Source organism: Schistosoma haematobium, chromosome 1, assembly GCF_000699445.3.
Source record: "Schistosoma haematobium chromosome 1, whole genome shotgun sequence".
In the NCBI taxonomy this organism is placed as follows: domain Eukaryota; kingdom Metazoa; phylum Platyhelminthes; class Trematoda; order Strigeidida; family Schistosomatidae; genus Schistosoma; species Schistosoma haematobium.
Genome location: NC_067196.1, coordinates 66,374,636 through 66,394,771, shown reverse-complemented (window position 1 = coordinate 66,394,771; position 20,136 = coordinate 66,374,636). Strand labels below are relative to the sequence as shown.

Below are 20,136 nucleotides of genomic sequence, written 5' to 3'. Positions count from 1 at the left end.
CGATGTATATATTCAGAGACAGGGGTTTCTCTAGGAGGCGGCCATAACATATGTCTCCGTACACTTCGAGTATTTGATCCCCAGCGAGCCCAAAGTACTCCAGACATTCTGTTATAGTCTGCATATTTTCTCCATACAATACGTGAAACTTTCCAACGTGTTTTACACCCTCGTCTCCTCGAAGTAACGATACATCTGCTTAAAATGCGCGTCCAGTTGCTATCACGTGGTAATGATGAAATATATGACGTCGCTAAATCCTAGTACAAAATGATGTAATTACTAACTTACCTTGATTTCCTGGGGTAAAATCGTGTTTTTTCTGATAGCGTTTAGTCTGATGCGTAAGTTACAGAAATGAGCAGAAACTTGTCTGCGCTTGTAATCACGAATCATGATAGCATCCTGAAATCCATGACGAACTATGTGGAAATAAATAACAATGTCGGAATTTACTTTTCCTTGAGGAATATGCGGGGTAATCACATAGTTCGCTTTTTAACAGCTTTTCGATTTCTGAATTATTATGATGAGCTGGTGTCTTAGCAGGTGTTATTTCACGCTGGTATAGTATCTCCGACGGTATTAATGGTGGGATGGAGAGTAACCGCATTTTACTACACAAACTGTTGATCAAACCACTGACGTTTGGTTTTATAATCAGCGGTTTAAATAAATTCATCTAGGAAAAAGTCGGAAAAGTACTTATGTCGAAGTAGTGTGCTAATTGTAAATGATTATTGCAAATATGTTGGCATGGGTCTGGTAAAGACCAACTGTTTATTTGCCCTAGAGATCGAGGCAGACAATATAATTTCCCCAAAGAAACTATACAGAGCATATTGTTTTTGTGATTTGTGGGTCATATTTATTTCGAAAAGACCACTGACTCTGCTTAATGTAGATGTTTTGAGGGTGATTTCAAGTACATTAATTCATAGTCCACTTATTGACAACTTAAACTACACCCCCTGGATTGACGCAGCGTATGACAACCATACTTCATAATGAACAGTTACGTAGTCACACAGCCCTTGATGGATGAGAGAATGTATCACTTCTTGATTATAATTATACATATGCAGATGACTCACTAAAATGGTTGTAATAACAAGTAGGCTGTCATACCAAGTGGATGATTAGTCAGTGTAGCTTGAACGTTTTTAGTATACAGAACAATACGTACGACTTAACTATTTACGCCACTGGTTACTGCTTAACGTCACCTGCGGAGTAAGGAACACTACTAGTTACTAATCAGTTATGGGAAAGAGCAACGTATGCACTTAGTTGAATTTCGGCGATTTTGTAGAGTATCTAGAACTTATGACGTCTATAATGGAAGATATATTATAGTTTACTAGCAATGTCTTCTTAGGCGTCCCGAATAATTACGTAGAATGTTTAAAAAGTCTGTTCTCGAAAATGCGTGATCAAGAGTTCAACCAAGGAAAGTCACTTGTGAGGTCCAATCTCGTCATATGGGCAATTCTAAAGTCTCGCATCTCTTTTTCAGTCATTGTTCTCTAAATTCGATCCACTAATTGACTTAAAGCACATAACGAAAATGGTTTTGGCAAATGGAAAGTTTAACAACATGAAATCATAAGTTTGAAACCGTCTTCCACTTAAAAAGCACACTTGATTTAGAATGAAGTGTATAGATTAACGGTACTCAGAAGGATAATTTTATATTAAAATACTTTGAACAGGCAGATATCATCAACTTGTGAGCTACATTGGATTTGGTGATCTATGGAAACACCCGTAATGATACTGACAAGTCATTTTATGCCTAATGGAAGAGAGAACTCATAACACCACTATGTACCAAGTTTAATGAGAGTGAGTCGGTATGTACTTCACTACATGACTAAGGAAGGTAGGAGACGAAGTGTTTTGGCTAATACAGCCTTCAAAACACTGGTCATACACGACGTAGTCAGTAAGTTGGGCGCAAACCGACACACAAAGGGGTTGAGTAGATTGACAGGCTTCAGTCAGTCAGCTACAACGTAGGACCAGGCACATATATGCATCGGTCCACGTTGCCATACCTCAATAACACAACAAGATGGACACCGAATTCATAAAAGTAGTTAATCCAGAGGTGGTAATATATAAAAGAAAGATTGACAGGCTTACTAGGTTCTGTCAAATAAGTTAGATTCTAATTGTAAATGGGAATTAAAATTACACCTTGTTTGTTTCTTCATGGAATGAGCATATGTGGATATCCGATTTCCAAGCAAAGCTAAAATGAGCTTATTGACCCATCCCATGTCATGTCGTTGGTTATCGTAGTCTGAAATCCATCATTAATTGCCTTTGATTCTCATGACGCTGTGAAAAAATACCGGTCATATAATGGGAGATATAGAACATGTGTTCTAACGAGGGCAAAGCCTATTTTTCGTTGACAGAAATAGCATGACTTTATCTGAGTGTCTGCTCTCTGACGCGCAGTTTTACAGCCCTGAATGCATAAATCTGAAACAAAGGCCATGATGATGTAGACTACGTGAGATCGAAGTTTGATAAAGCACAACACAATTTTGCACGAAAGTATGTGGTTGCGTGCTGCACGTTGCTTATTAAAAAGGGTATTGTTATATAAATCTCCAAATACAAATGGAGCAAAACTCAAATAGGTGCGCGGAACGGCACTAGCTGTCAAGATAATTTCACAAGTGATTGGGCCGCTTACACAAAATAATTGTAATTAACTCTAGTTAACAAGAAGGAGTATAACCGGTGTACGGCGAGACTACACTGTATGGACGAGGAATTTTGACTTGAGGTCGTATAAAATGTGCGTGACTGATAGATTTTGAGGAAAAAAGTAACTAATTCAGCAAGGCTTTTGACAAGGTGCCACCTAACAGACTGCTATTGAAGTTGGAAAACCTTGGAATTGCCGGACCTCTTTTAAGATGGATTAAGGATTTTCTAGTAGGTCGTAGACAGAAAGTAAGAATAAACTCCAGGTGCTCCATCTGGAGACCGGTACTTAGCGGGGTACCTCAAGGTTCCGTCCTAGGTCCTTTACTTTTTATAATGTATGTTAATGATCTTCCAAGTATAGTACAGTCTCCAATGTTATTATACGCTGACGATGTAAAGATCTGGCGAGTAATAACTGAAGATAAAGACGCATGTGCTCTTCAGGCAGACTTAAATAACATGATAAACTGATCTAAAGAGTGGCTGGGGCCTATCAACGCGGAAAAGTGTGTCTACGTGCACTTTGGGGATTCAAAGGTTAATAGTTACAACATAGGGGATGTGCCATTACCCGTAGTTCGGTTTCATAAGGATCTAGGGGTGACAGTGAGACCTGGACATCCCTTCTAGCTTCATTTCTTGATTCCAGAGTGTTGCTTCATCAAAATAACTCGCAAAAAAATCCTGACTTGTTCAACTCAAAAGATCTCTGTATGGTGGAGTTCACACTTTCAGGTGAAACTATTTATCTAGTTGACGTACTTCTACAAATGAACACCATTGCTCTTGTTCCTGAGTTTGGAGAGTTCGTGGCAAAGTAAACTCACCTTTATTTTATCTCTGTAGACGAGTATTTTCTCTAGACAAGTCGACTTATAAACGTCGTGAGTATGCCATCAGAATTCTCATGCTTCATAAATGGCTGGATCTTAACTTTTCTCACATTTCGAAGCCCACTTATGAGGTAGGTACGATGAGAAAAAAATATAGTTACAAAGCAACTAGGTAGATATTTGGATCCAAATTCCGTTTTGGACTGGATGGGTTTAAGAATCCGGACAAATATAAAAAAAACATACTGGAGAGGTTGCACAGTAGCAGACAAAATACAGGTACTTTTGAACTCTTTTGACCTATCTACCTTGGCAACACTGCTTGGTCAATCTACAAATCCTGATGGTGGAGAACAGGTTAACGTAAGTGCTTTTTATCTTTGTACTAAACAACAGTGTAAGAAACAAAACATTCATCACCATAAAGAATCGAAGGAGCACTTTCGAGAAAAGAAGATTGCCAGAAAACCCCATCCATCTGCTTTACCAATAGGGGGTGACGTTTGTACAGATATAGTTAAAGGTTAGTTTAAAAAGCATTGTTGTAAACCACTGTTAAGAATTGGATGAAGAGGGTAATCAGTTCTCGCTATATTCACTTGAGAAACCGGGAAACCCGAGCAGTCCAAATACGCAGCGGGATACAGATATCACATCAGGAGCTAAGCGAAGACTAATGGATAAAAATGATAGAAAGCGCACGATTTCTGATTGGGAAGAGAAGGTTCAGGCTGGTAAACTAGAGCATACAGTCTTAATTAGATTTTCTATCCAAACAGATTATGGGTTCAGCAGACCATCTAAGAAGATGAAATTGAACGGTGAATGTAATAACATTGAGAATGCAGACGGTGAGATAAACGGTAAGTTGATCAATTCTAATATCACGTGCGGACAAGTGTTGGATGTAGGGAACGACATCGACACTAACCAGAATGTGCGAGATGATGTTAGTGCAGACAATTCCTTGCATGGAAAACCAGTCATACCAATGGAACGGAGTCAGGATATGGGTTCACCTGGTAAACGGAAAACACCAAAGAAGGACAGAACCCCGACGGTTAGTGGTGAGTTTCATCTATTGATCTCCAATCCATATTCCTCCTAGGCTCTGAAGTCAAGAATGTTTTAGTGAGCCCCACTACGTCAACTGAAAAGAGAAAGGCAAGTCGCAGCAATACGAATATCAGAAGTGAGGTAGACGGTAAGTGAAGTTGATCAATTCTAATATCACGTGCGGACAACAGTGTTGGATGTAGGGAACGACATCGACACTAACCAGAATGTGCGAGATGATGTTAGTGCAGACAATTCCTTGCATGGAAAACCAGTCATACCAATGGAACGGAGTCAGGATATGGGTTCACTTGGTAAACGGAAAACACCAAAGAAGGACAGAACCCCGACGGTTAGTGGTAAGTTTATTCATTTCTGATGAGCGTTCCTCAGAGAAAAGCGCAAGGTTGAGTATGAATGATTTGGCTACTTCGCTGGACGCTTCAGCATCATTATCTTACGTGAATTCGGGAAATAATATGTGCACCTCAGCTAAGCTGACCATAAATAATGGTTTAAATAAACCAGCTACCAGGCAATCGAAAACCATCGATACTGCTGTTTGTAAGGTATCTGTATTTCTTTATCTAAACATCTGCTTTAGTCAGCTACTGTGCGAAGCAGTTACTCATTGCGCACCAGGAATTCTTTGAGATAGTTTCGACTTGAGGTTCTTGTCCTTTCAGAGCTTTGATGTACTGTACTTACCAATAAACACTAAATGAGAGATCAATTTCGCGTTTATTGTTCAAAAAAATAAAAGTCGCGGCTCACGAAATTAGATACATATAACTTTTATTGTATCAATTAATTTTATTCTATATATCAGCCAAATTTTTGTAATATCGATGTATATATTCAGAGACAGGGGTTTCTCTAGGAGGCGGCCATAACATATGTCTCCGTACACTTCGAGTATTTGATCCCCAGCGAGCCCAAAGTACTCCAGACATTCTGTTATAGTCTGCATATTTTCTCCATACAATACGTGAAACTTTCCAACGTGTTTTACACCCTCGTCTCCTCGAAGTAACGATACATCTGCTTAAAATGCGCGTCCAGTTGCTATCACGTGGTAATGATGAAATATATGACGTCGCTAAATCCTAGTACAAAATGATGTAATTACTAACTTACCTTGATTTCCTGGGGTAAAATCGTGTTTTTTCTGATAGCGTTTAGTCTGATGCGTAAGTTACAGAAATGAGCAGAAACTTGTCTGCGCTTGTAATCACGAATCATGATAGCATCCTGAAATCCATGACGAACTATGTGGAAATAAATAACAATGTCGGAATTTACTTTTCCTTGAGGAATATGCGGGGTAATCACATAGTTCGCTTTTTAACAGCTTTTCGATTTCTGAATTATTATGATGAGCTGGTGTCTTAGCAGGTGTTATTTCACGCTGGTATAGTATCTCCGACGGTATTAATGGTGGGATGGAGAGTAACCGCATTTTACTACACAAACTGTTGATCAAACCACTGACGTTTGGTTTTATAATCAGCGGTTTAAATAAATTCATCTAGGAAAAAGTCGGAAAAGTACTTATGTCGAAGTAGTGTGCTAATTGTAAATGATTATTGCAAATATGTTGGCATGGGTCTGGTAAAGACCAACTGTTTATTTGCCCTAGAGATCGAGGCAGACAATATAATTTCCCCAAAGAAACTATACAGAGCATATTGTTTTTGTGATTTGTGGGTCATATTTATTTCGAAAAGACCACTGACTCTGCTTAATGTAGATGTTTTGAGGGTGATTTCAAGTACATTAATTCATAGTCCACTTATTGACAACTTAAACTACACCCCCCTGGATTGACGCAGCGTATGACAACCATACTTCATAATGAACAGTTACGTAGTCACACAGCCCTTGATGGATGAGAGAATGTATCACTTCTTGATTATAATTATACATATGCAGATGACTCACTAAAATGGTTGTAATAACAAGTAGGCTGTCATACCAAGTGGATGATTAGTCAGTGTAGCTTGAACGTTTTTAGTATACAGAACAATACGTACGACTTAACTATTTACGCCACTGGTTACTGCTTAACGTCACCTGCGGAGTAAGGAACACTACTAGTTACTAATCAGTTATGGGAAAGAGCAACGTATGCACTTAGTTGAATTTCGGCGATTTTGTAGAGTATCTAGAACTTATGACGTCTATAATGGAAGATATATTATAGTTTACTAGCAATGTCTTCTTAGGCGTCCCGAATAATTACGTAGAATGTTTAAAAAGTCTGTTCTCGAAAATGCGTGATCAAGAGTTCAACCAAGGAAAGTCACTTGTGAGGTCCAATCTCGTCATATGGGCAATTCTAAAGTCTCGCATCTCTTTTTCAGTCATTGTTCTCTAAATTCGATCCACTAATTGACTTAAAGCACATAACGAAAATGGTTTTGGCAAATGGAAAGTTTAACAACATGAAATCATAAGTTTGAAACCGTCTTCCACTTAAAAAGCACACTTGATTTAGAATGAAGTGTATAGATTAACGGTACTCAGAAGGATAATTTTATATTAAAATACTTTGAACAGGCAGATATCATCAACTTGTGAGCTACATTGGATTTGGTGATCTATGGAAACACCCGTAATGATACTGACAAGTCATTTTATGCCTAATGGAAGAGAGAACTCATAACACCACTATGTACCAAGTTTAATGAGAGTGAGTCGGTATGTACTTCACTACATGACTAAGGAAGGTAGGAGACGAAGTGTTTTGGCTAATACAGCCTTCAAAACACTAGTCATACACGACGTAGTCAGTAAGTTGGGCGCAAACCGACACACAAAGGGGTTGAGTAGATTGACAGGCTTCAGTCAGTCAGCTACAACGTAGGACCAGGCACATATATGCATCGGTCCACGTTGCCATACCTCAATAACACAACAAGATGGACACCGAATTCATAAAAGTAGTTAATCCAGAGGTGGTAATATATAAAAGAAAGATTGACAGGCTTACTAGGTTCTGTCAAATAAGTTAGATTCTAATTGTAAATGGTAATTAAAATTACACCTTGTTTGTTTCTTCATGGAATGAGCATATGTGGATATCCGATTTCCAAGCAAAGCTAAAATGAGCTTATTGACCCATCCCATGTCATGTCGTTGGTTATCGTAGTCTGAAATCCATCATTAATTGCCTTTGATTCTCATGACGCTGTGAAAAAATACCGGTCATATAATGGGAGATATAGAACATGTGTTCTAACGAGGGCAAAGCCTATTTTTCGTTGACAGAAATAGCATGACTTTATCTGAGTGTCTGCTCTCTGACGCGCAGTTTTACAGCCCTGAATGCATAAATCTGAAACAAAGGCCATGATGATGTAGACTACGTGAGATCGAAGTTTGATAAAGCACAACACAATTTTGCACGAAAGTATGTGGTTGCGTGCTGCACGTTGCTTATTAAAAAGGGTATTGTTATATAAATCTCCAAATACAAATGGAGCAAAACTCAAATAGGTGCGCGGAACGGCACTAGCTGTCAAGATAATTTCACAAGTGATTGGGCCGCTTACACAAAATAATTGTAATTAACTCTAGTTAACAAGAAGGAGTATAACCGGTGTACGGCGAGACTACACTGTATGGACGAGGAATTTTGACTTGAGGTCGTATAAAATGTGCGTGACTGATAGATTTTGAGGAAAAAAGTAACTAATTCAGCAAGGCTTTTGACAAGGTGCCACCTAACAGACTGCTATTGAAGTTGGAAAACCTTGGAATTGCCGGACCTCTTTTAAGATGGATTAAGGATTTTCTAGTAGGTCGTAGACAGAAAGTAAGAATAAACTCCAGGTGCTCCATCTGGAGACCGGTACTTAGCGGGGTACCTCAAGGTTCCGTCCTAGGTCCTTTACTTTTTATAATGTATGTTAATGATCTTCCAAGTATAGTACAGTCTCCAATGTTATTATACGCTGACGATGTAAAGATCTGGCGAGTAATAACTGAAGATAAAGACGCATGTGCTCTTCAGGCAGACTTAAATAACATGATAAACTGATCTAAAGAGTGGCTGGTGCCTATCAACGCGGAAAAGTGTGTCTACGTGCACTTTGGGGATTCAAAGGTTAATAGTTACAACATAGGGGATGTGCCATTACCCGTAGTTCGGTTTCATAAGGATCTAAGGGTGACAGTGAGTCATGATATTAAGACGACGGCCCATTACCGGGAGATCGCAGCTAAGTGGTTTAGAACCCTTTGGGCTTTAAAGCGGACATTCACTAAGTTAGACACTACCATGTTCACCACAGTATACGCATCCTTAGTGAGGACTAAGCAGGCGAGTAGAAAAGCCAAGGACGAACGAAATACCCGCGCGCGGATATGCCGCGGCATACAGGTTTTCACACCGAGTCATCAATACTTGGAACCTGCTGCCCGAAGCAGTGGTTTCCGCACCTTCAACTGACTCTTTCAAGAAAAGACTGGACACTCACAGAAGCATATTAGAAAAGGAATAACATAGGCCGTATGTCTTCTGTCCTTACTACACAAATCTGAATCTTACACTCTCACAACTCCCTCAGATCTAACAAACGATTTTTGTTAGAAGTAGCAATATCCCCTATTAGTTCACTTTTATGAAGACAAAGTAGCTCGGGAAAAAAGAGTTGAGAGTGATGTTACACCAACCTTAAAATGTGTTCGACCTTCAGAGGTCACACAATATTCAGTCTTCAGTAATAAGGATAGGAGGTCTATCGACCTATATTAATCCTTGCAGTTTGTGATACTGTGGAGGTCCAACCTCATTTTGAATATATTAACAGACGGTGCTGATATTACGTGTTCCGGTAGAGAATTCCAGTAATTCACTACTCGGTGCGAGAAACGGGACTCCAGACGTAAACGGTTTGATCTCGGTTTTTGAACTTTCTTCGAATGTCCTCTCAAATGATCGGTTCTAGACGGAAGCAAAAGAAAAGACATGTTAATACCAAGGTCATCGTTCAGTATACGATAAGCCAATATTAGATCATCCCGTATTCTACGTAAGATAACGGAAATAAGTTAAGGTGTCTCAGTCTGTCTTCATAAGATAGGCCAGATAGACCTTGCACCATCTTGGTAGCTCGTCGTTGGACTCTCTCTAGCATATCTGCTTCATACTTGAAACAAGGACTCGCTGCTTGAATCCCGTATTCTAAATGTGGTCGCACATAAATCGGGTATAGTAATCCAAACATTTCATCATCTAAATACTGAAAAGACCTACGAATTGACCATAATACCCTATAGCCTTTTGCAGCAGCAGCCTTACAGTGACTAGTCGTTTTGAGATCATTGCTTAATATAACTCCTAAGTCTTTATAGTTTCTTGCTTTGGGTAGCACGAATCCACGTAGTGTATAGTCATATGATTCATCAGAGTTATTTAACTGCATCACTACAATCTTATTAGGATTTACTTCTAGTGACTACCTGTCTAACCATCCCACCAATGAGCTAAGATCGTCCTGTAATACTATTCTGTCCGACATACTGTGTACGGGTCTCCAAATTTTTATGTCATCGGTGAAGATTAGAACGGATGATTTTGCTACAGTTGGTATTTCAGTTACATGAAGTAAAAAGAAAAGAGGACGAAGGATCGTACCTTCAGGAACTCCACTTTTTACAGGTACCCACGAAGAGAGCGCTCCATTAGCCCTTACCCTTTGCCTCCTGTCATGGAGAAAGTTACTTATCCAATCGACAACTGTATAATGGATTCCCAAACGTTCCTGTTTGAATTTGAGACCAGAGTGGGAGACCTTATCGAGGGCCTTACTTAGATCTATGAAAATCGCATCCACAGGAGCATTACGATCCTTTGCCGTAGCCCAATCTTCTCGTGCAATGAGGAGATTTGTCAAGCAAGATAGGCCTTTCCGAAAACCATGTTGTGCCCTGGAGAAAAGATTTTGCCCTTCAACATAGTTTATAACAGCTATCCGAATGATTTTCTCCATCAGTTTCACAACTGCACTAGTTAAGCTAACGGGTCTATAGTTACTAACTAAATCCCTACTTCCAGCCTTATACACCGGACTTATTATGGCGTATTTCCGGTCTCTAGGATGTCTGGACTGTCTCAGAGACATGTCGAATAGTTCGCTAATGGTTCAGCAATTTCATCTGATATGGCTTTCATAATCCTAGGATGAATGTCATCAGGACCACTGGACTTATCAGGTTTGAGATGCTGAAGTAGCCTTAAAACAGTATCTTTCTCAATGACTACAGGATCTATCAGCGAGCCGTCACGGTCACGATGAATCATTGGTCGTTCCTCATTACCGATAGAAAACACTTTACTAAAATATTCCAATAAAGCTTCAGCTTTTTCGGCATCATTCTCTGCTAAGATTAACGGATTGTCTCGTATCAAAAGTGATGGAATTCCATCGCTTCTCTTAGTTCGCCTTTTTATATACGAGAATAACCGTTTCGGACTATATCTAGAAACTCTAATCAATGGTTTTTCATATGATCGTCTAGTCTTACTTATTAACGCTTTACAGGCATTCCTAATCTTACAATAACTGGATCTGTATTGTTCTAAGCCAGTAGAGATTAACATATTACAGTGACTCTTCCTTTTTCTAAGGAGTATCCTGGCCGTTTTAGTTATCCATGGTGGACTGTTATTCGGTCTTCCCGGTGCCAGGTATGGTATGAACAGGGACGTAACTAGTCTAAATTTACCTTTAAATACAGACCATGCTTCTTCAACTGATATACTAGTATCTACTAGCGTACAGACCAGGAATGCTTTCGAATGTAATAAATACATAAAAGCCAAAAAGCTCAATAGAATATCACTTTAACTATAGTAGATTCAATTAAAGTGTAAATCGTAGTTTTGATACGTAATTTACGATCAAAACAGTTAACTAATTCAACGAGAAACAATACCACTGTCCTTTTTAGATAGCGCGCGTTCAATAAGTTCGGAAAAAACAAGAGACTGGGTGATCTGTGTTAAGCATGGAAATAACCGTAACTCATCTGATATAAAGTTCTTCTGATGGAGCTTTAATCATGTGTTGAGGTAGAGTTACATCTGTGGATGATTCGATGGGAGTCGAAAGCCAGTTAAATATAAGTTTTTAACATCTTGAGGACTTTTCTTGGGTGTGCACGTAAATATTATGTCATCGGAAACAGGAAAAACGAATGCCTATCAAATACAAATTTATCAATATGTAAGCAAAAACTGATAAAGTTTAACAAGCTTATCACCAAAGGACAGCGTCCCCACTCAGAAGCCCAGTTTGACTGATGATCTTCGAACCTTTCCCAAAAACCTACTGTAATTTTTAGGTAGGGATTCGCTGCTATTTGCAATACTCGCGTTTAGGAGAACCGAATACTATACAAGAATTCATGAAGGTTCTAGCATCAACATGGCTATGAGCTCTACGTATTGACCATAGGGTTTTGAGATAGTTTTCAAGTCTTGGCTAGGCCACTATATGTGTCTAGATAATTGGTTGCTCCATGTCATCCACAGTGTAGTTATCGGTACACTGGTGACCAGTAAGCATCACAGTGTACTCAGAAGAATATATCAGCAACTATCGAACTCCAGATAATTTTTTCAAAGTGTTTTGAATATGTAAGCAGTCACCTTTTTAATCATTTTCCGTATCTTAATATCGTCAGTATATAGCAAAAGCGATGATGATTGGAGGTTAGTAACGTCACTTATATACAGGAACGACATTGACACACTTAAATTAGCTTATTTTCTGATACTTCTTTCTGTGAAGGTACAGATGGAGTTTTTAGGTATAGACTAATATGGAAAGTGTAGCTACTTTATGATACAAATCCTAGAAAATTCGGTAGCTATTTCAAGGGTTGCAAGAACAAGCAGCAATCGAGTTACAAAATGATTGACCAGTTGTTGGTAGTGTGAGAAGCGAGAAGCTGAGAACCATACCACATAGGTAGATAAATACAAATAAGAAAACAAATGAGTGGGCAAGGGTAAGAAACGGCAAATTAAAGGAGGATGCCAGTAGATCATTTGGTGTAGGGGACTCCTACTAGTATTTGTAGCGGACGAAATGTGAGATATAGAACTGCGACCCTAATAAGTACATAATCTGTGTAAAGCCCAGCAAATAAAAAAGTGATATTATCCGGATATTTGTTATTTGATGAGTTATGAAGTGTTTACCTTAAGATAAAAAACTACGTGTCAATATATACTTACCGAACTTTGGTTAAGAATAATCAAAAGGTCTAGTTTTACGACTAAGTAAAAAAATAATAAAAAGAATGAAGTTTAATCTGTATTCAACACAGCTCACCAGTTTCGTGCCTATAAGTAACTCTCGTGCTCTTAAAGGAAGAACCCAGACTAGTAGTGAATAGGTCTTTATTTAGATCTTCGCGCAGTCACAGTGGAGCGTGGGATTACCTGTTCAGACAGACAAAGCTTATCAACATTCAATATAAGATAATAGGAAATATAATGCCTATACAAAATAAGGAAGTTAATGGATAAGTGAACTCTATTATTTTGACTTATACTTAGTTACTGATCAAATCTTAACTAGTCAACCTAAGCTGTTAGTGTAACGTTAATGTCCGAATACGACGTTTCGATTAAAGTATTCCGTATGCCCTCAGCGAGAGGATCTTTCCCTTCCTAACCTAGAGGGTATGGTCAATAATGATAAGGTTAGTACTCACAGTTTCTATCCTTCAATCTAATGACCAAATTTGTTGTTTCTTCGGGATTTATAGCACTTTGGAGGGGGCGTCTGGCAAAGTTTCAAGTTTCGAGACGCAGGAGGATCTGTCTTGAAAAGTGGCATAATGGAGCCACGTGCTTTGGCTGCACATTTGGGACAGTCATCTTCGGTTCCAAAGCTTCACTTCACCATCAGATACAGGTCTCACTGTTACGTTACTAGTGAAGGGATGGACGCAGGATAGTAGTCTACCCAATGTTCCTCCATAGTTAGAAATAGCATCTCCTGGTGGTTGTTTCGTGTCTATTCTTTCAGTAACACAAAGCCTTGTTAGAGTCCATGTTAGAACCCTTCTCATGTGGTAGCTCTCTGCACTTCAGTTTCGTCTACAAGGACAAGGACTGACGTCCTTTAGGACTTTGTAATAAATATTAGGCATATTAAAGAACATAATGTGGCTCCTTGTGACCTACTCGGTATCCATGCACTTCATTCCCAATGCGTGCTACTAACCTTGCTGCAAATATCTTAGTTCTGCAGATTGTCCCACAGCGCGAGTGGCAGACTTCTAGGCCACAATTTCAGGTCTTTTAGCAACATGTCGGACTATTATAACAGGATGCTTGTTGTTTGCTGGAGGTCGTTTGTTCATTTTTCCAGTAGTATAGGTCGGACACTGTTACGACCCAGGAATTCGAAGTATCAATTTAGACAGCTTGTTGAGCACAAGCCCATGTGTTGTTCGGTAGTGTCGACGTTGGAATACTGATCTACACCTTCTGATTGTGCCGGAGTATGAGATGGAAAACCTAGAGGTTTCGACCTATGTATATTTTGAAAGCACCAGTTACCACTTTATATTGTACCTGTTTCACAGTGTTAGATACAAGTGATGGCTGGGACATTTTAGCGAGGCCCTCCATTTCTTCAGGCTTCTTTAATTACAGAGTAGGTCCAATGCTACTTTCTTAAACCCAGGAAGCCTGTCCACCTTAAGTGCCTGGCAACAGTGGAACATCTCTGACAGCTTTATGAAGGATGGTCGATTGACATCCCCAACTTCCTACTAAAATAACAAGAAAGCCAAATCCCAACACAAATACCGAGATTTTATGTTGTGAGTTATCGAGTCAAATACTTCTCTAACTCAGTGATTTCTATTTGATCCAAATTGAACTATTCTGGGAATTACTAGTTAACATATCAATTTGACTTATTTTAATTAACACGATCAGTTAATCCATCGCTGTTACTACTAATTGTTCACAGATATATATATGATCCACAACAAGCGAGACAGAACGATAGGTAAGAATAACTCAAATCGTTTTAATGTCATTATAAATAAATGGCAACTGTAGCAACACGAAAATCCCAAGCAGTTTTAATCAGAAAATCTTTTGGATATTACAGGAAATATTTGTACAAAAGTTTGTTTTAGGCATGAATTTGAATCTGTAAGGAAACACAAAAAGTATGTTTTGTTGTTCACTTAATCTGCAGTTTGTCCAGTGTCAATCAAATAAATGGAAATGTTCACTGGGATGCCAAAAAAGTGATTTGTAGAGAAAACTAATTGTCGCTAATACAAAAGTGACTACTACTCTACACGTGGCATTTTTAGCATCATAATTAGCATTTTCATTTAATTTGGTTGTCTTTATCCATACTTAGTTCTAAGCTACCTCTTAAGAGAATAGAAGCAATTTTGTCCAAATGATCCATGACACCTCTCTGAAGCCATTTTGGTATAGTAATACGTGCCTTGCGGAAGCCAATACTTTCTAAAAGACGATCAAATGCTGGAACTCCAATATTTGTGGCTAAAAGCCAACGACATTCGGGACTTAATGACCAGTGTATTATGTCATAAACACGAGCATCTTGTACCATAGGTGAGCTAGTTGTTGAGAGAGCACGAAGTCGACCAATAACGTCTTCAGATATAACATTTGTCATTGATGAATGACTCACAAGACCTTGACTGGTATCACCCACATTCCAGATTGCTCCGCTTGAAACTTGAATCAAAAATGAGGAAAAAAGATTCCCATTATGCCAATAAGAAAAAGTTATTTTCATGTAAGAACTGTTTTATGCTCATAAGTTTCAAAATTTCGATTACCGTAACGTAAATTTCTATCAGAAGTTGATGTCAATAAATAATTACTATAAAAGAGGAATTGTAGCATAGCCTAAAGTACATAAAATAAATCGTCTATACTTATTGACAATTTATTAATCATCGATGGGAGTAGATGGCCCAATAGGTTAGTGGTAACAACTTTGACTGTATAAGCGACACTAATCCTGTTAAGATTGCTGAAGAGTATCAACTAGCAAAATACCTATATAGAGGAAGATTCACTAATTGCCTTTGACTGCCCAATATCAAACTATATTGTCTCTATAATAACTTGAATATAATATTACCAAACCTGAAGTAACTATAGGGTACCAATTATTTCAAATAATATGAGCAATAATTCATGCACTAAACGCAAATAGGTAAGAATTTCAGAATTATTTGCTATGAATTCATTGGCTCCATTGTTTTTGAATGATGATCAATTTTAAAAAGCTGTATAGAAAAAGGACAAAATTTGAAGTAGGGAAATATGAATTTGTCTTCTTAATTCTTTTGATAGTCCCATGTGTTTAATAACTTAATCACCATCTTATTCCCCCCATACCATAGATTTTATGTTTTCGTACATATTATGTGATTTATATTGATTTAATCTTTTGTATCTGTCATTTCTTATTCTGTTTATGATTATCGCTAAACCCAAACTGTGATTTTTTTAAATCTTTTCTTTAATATTCGTCAATTCATTCGTTTTATAAACAACTTTAGTAATAATCATCTATCATTTCACTTTTTATATGCTTTGATTAAATGACAATATGTTGTTGTTGTTTTCATTTCTTTTAGTGTATTCAGTTGTAACCAATTGACAGAAGAATTCATGAAATAATATGAATTCACAAATTGACATGTTCTAGACACTGTTTTTTCTCTCTATGATCATTGTCCATTTAATTAAATTAAATAGCAATTTAGTGATGAAGATTAATAGTTATTGGATTAAACAGGGTCTATCTGTTGAGTAACTTATTTGGTAGAAATACTATCGTCAACCTTGAATACATAAAATAATCATCACTATTGGGTTTCTATAACTTATGTAAAGAGTTTGTGAATTCAAACTAAAACTCACGTTCATAGTCATTTAATCGTTCATCCAAGTATGAACTTATAAGACTTGGCAGCCAAGGTACATCAATCAGTCCAAGTTGAATGAACCCATGAAAGTCAGTTTGAAAACTGACTTTCACGGATGGTGCAGAATTGGAACAGGTCATGATTAATTCTCCTGAATTGTCTTTCTTAGAAAATGGCTTGGTTCGTAGTAAAGATTGGCCTTTAGAAAATCGTCCCGGTGATTTTTTCTGGTCTGCATCTTTAGACGTGACATTATTGTCAAGAGTAGATTCCTGACTAGCTGAAAATCCCGATATAACAACTGGAAGACTGGTTAAAGTAGGTTGAGACATTGTTTGACGTTGATCAGTAGTGATACGTAAGGCAAGAGAAGGTAGAATAAACAATAATTCACCTTCATTTGGTGGCTTTAGTGGATTGGAACGAACAGATACACTAGGTCGTTCTTCTTTTGATATAACTTTGTTGATAGTTGATGTTTCACTGGTTTTATTAGTAGGACGATTAGTATCACCGGGATCTGCGGAGTTACCATCATCTTCATTGACCGGAACAAGCATATCACGTGAGGGTTTTGAAGAATTCAGTACATTAAATACAGGCAACGACGTGTCTTGGCTACTAATACGTGTAAAACATATTGGGAATTGTGCCACTAAAAAAATGCACAGTAGTAAAAAGTAAATTTATGAATGATCTTCTGGAAAATAACTCTCAATTGTAATTACAAATTCGATAAGAAAATAAACATTAACTAGTACGTACAAAACTAAATTTATACAACTGTAAGAGATCTTTTGAATTTACGTTGAATTTTATTACTGACTGATATTGTCAGCTAGAACATCACTACCGAAAACCAGAACGTGATCGACAACAGCTAAGTCCTAGTTTGAAATATTGCAACAGTCTGAACTTAAATGAAGTTTTAAGTTTGATTCTCTCTCGTTTATTCATTTGTAGACTTGGTAGAATTTCAATGTTTTATCAATAAAATAATATCATTCATTTGTATATAAAAGTTTCAGATCAGTTTAATTACAAGAGGAATTCAGAAGATTATTATTATTATTTCGTTTTTTTGCATAATTTCATTAATAATTTACTTTCTTTAATATCCAAAGAGTAAACACAGGGTGTTATAATAACTTTTCCTTGTTTCGGAAATTATCACGTTGTAATTATTATGCAACGAAATACTGAAACATTAGTTGTATTTCCTTTGGAATTGGATTACTCATAATAAGTTGTAAACTATCTGCAATATTGAACGTAAGAACAGACTCAAAAACAATCAAAATAGCAAACAAAAAACCCGACTACTTCCACTTACATTTTATTATAGAATTGAGACCTGATGGATTACTATGTCGAACGAAGTTGATAACTAGTAATTTTTGTAAAAAAAGAAAAAAAACAAGTAATCAAAGGCATGTCTGTTAGTTATGAGACTGGATTTAAATGTTAACATTACAAGAACTAATATAAAATGAAATGCCTAATGATTTAATAATTTTGATTGAAAGGTTTATTAGAGATCAGTTTAATTTATCGACGGTTTTCATCACATAATGATGTCAGTTGATATCTCAACAGAAAACAAAAGATTACAGAACAACAGTTGCACTAAGTTAAAAAAAATGTTAAGAATTCAGTTCCTGGAGGGGTTTGTAGATGTGCAATGCTGAGGAATCTCATATACATACATGTACATACCTGTATTATCTGCACCACGAAAACAAAATTCAAACCACTCTTCAATAGTTGCCAATGGTAAATCCCGTAAATTCTGTGATTTTCCGCGTCTAACACGAAGGACATAGGCCATTTGAGGTTGAAATTCTGGGGGTGAGCCTAACTCAAAACTTAAAACTTGTCGTACATTTATCCATCCATCCCGTTCACTTCCATCAACAATTATTTCTTCACTCGATATAGGAATTTCTCGTTGAGCCTCAGTTTCAAAGCTACATGAAAAAGGAATGAAGAGAAATTCAAATTGAATAAAATGCCTCAAAGTAATATAGTACATTAGAAAAGTGTTGATGACAGAGATTTTTCATTAGGTATCTAGATAATAATCACTGATCGATTATCTCTTTATTTCTCCTTCGTCATCCTACTTTTATACAGTGATAGCAGGCTTTTGAATAGATTTTTTCAGTGTCAAAACAGCTTTTATAGTTTAACCAACAACAATTTATTAAATACACAGTTATGCATTAATTCGATTAGATTATCTATTACCGTATTAACTAAGTGAAAAACTTATAATTTAAACTTTAATTTAAATGTGTTGATGTAAGGAGGCTAATAAGTGATACTTGATTACTACCTAGAATTAAAATAAAACATAGTTGCTTATATTCGTCACCAAGAAAAAAAGGTTCCCGTGTTAGAATATAATCTTTGTATGAAAAAAATATGCAGTATAAAAACTAACCTGACTGTTGGATGTTGGATATTGAATACAGCCCAGTCAGGCGCTGATCGGAAACTACCAGCAAAACAAGCCATTCCCAATGAATTTCCTGATAATTGAAATGAACCACTAAGCACTGGATTGTTGTATAAATAAGATTGTGTTCCAATAGACGATGATTTCCCTTTCATACTAGAAACTTTTAACCGTTCTTGTAAAAGTAATCTGAGGGCCTGATACATTATTTTTTGCCAATGACGTTGCAAAAGCTGATCAATTTCTTGATCAGCAATATTAACAGATTTATCTTTACATAAACGTGATGAACAAATACTTCCTTTATGATTTGAAGAACGGCGTTGTCCAGCACTCATTGAAAACATACCAAAACGACCAACTTGTCCAATCAATGATAAACGACCTTCTCGAACTTGTTCTTGAAAATAATCACGAACTTTATGAATAGATCTTATAAGATCTGGAGTAGTGCTACGAACAATTGCTGCCTAGAAAATATCAATAAAAATACTTTTTGAAAATATCTGCAAGCTTTCTCTAAATTAATTGAAATATATATCGGTCAATGAGTATTGAACATGACATATGAATAGATATTTAATCAAACAATAGAAATGATGGTAGATAACTTAACAAATGAAACTCAACAGTGAGAATGTTCCATCCAAGATTTATGATAGATTTTTGACAAGATTACTTTTTGGTTAAAAAGTAGTGGGTTAATTTCAATTGAGATCATTTTGAAAATAAAACAAGAGATTGTTAGTTTGTTAAGCGTAGACTTTCTATTAAGTACTGTCGATAGATTGGAATTGTTACTGAATGCAGTACAAATGTTTGAAGTTTTTCATGTCACCTCCTTACTTAATGAATGAAAACTCACTATATTACGCTTAATAATGCATTAATAGTATGACAAATAACAATGAACAATAGTTCTCTTACATCTAGAATTTCGAAAGTTTTCAGTTGGAAAATAAACAACTACTTTACTTAAAAACGAATGCAAGAGTAACATCATCAATAGTCAGTCATTTTTCTTTTAGTATAATAACAGAGATGATAAATTTTTGCATTTAATACATTTCAAAATACAACGACAAACTCTTATTAGTCTTATAACCT

The 20,136-nt window shown here is 36.9% G+C and overlaps 2 protein-coding genes across 2 annotated transcripts in view; both read right to left on the bottom strand.

Moving 5' to 3' along the window:
- Positions 1 to 199: 199 nt before the first annotated feature.
- On the bottom strand, positions 200 to 11,585 carry MRPS14 (28S ribosomal protein S14, mitochondrial; the record flags this gene model as incomplete). Its single annotated transcript, XM_051218560.1, has 6 exons — positions 200 to 253; positions 292 to 422; positions 457 to 682; positions 5,751 to 5,881; positions 5,916 to 6,141; positions 11,556 to 11,585. Coding segments are annotated over 6 exons (798 nt in total), but the record flags the coding sequence as incomplete, so codon positions are not given.
- Positions 11,586 to 14,002: 2,417 nt separating this feature from the next.
- Positions 14,003 to 20,136, bottom strand: part of MS3_00000891 (uncharacterized protein) — a 98,666-nt gene continuing 92,532 nt past the window's right edge. The window contains exons 68-72 of the mRNA XM_051208474.1: positions 19,015 to 19,499; positions 18,288 to 18,538; positions 17,905 to 17,958; positions 16,567 to 17,226; positions 14,003 to 15,366 (exon numbers count right to left, since the gene is read on the bottom strand). Of these exons, the coding sequence (XP_051074856.1) occupies positions 14,987 to 15,366; positions 16,567 to 17,226; positions 17,905 to 17,958; positions 18,288 to 18,538; positions 19,015 to 19,499 (1,830 nt within the window). The 3' untranslated portion in view covers positions 14,003 to 14,986. The remainder of the gene's footprint in view (positions 15,367 to 16,566; positions 17,227 to 17,904; positions 17,959 to 18,287; positions 18,539 to 19,014; positions 19,500 to 20,136) is intronic.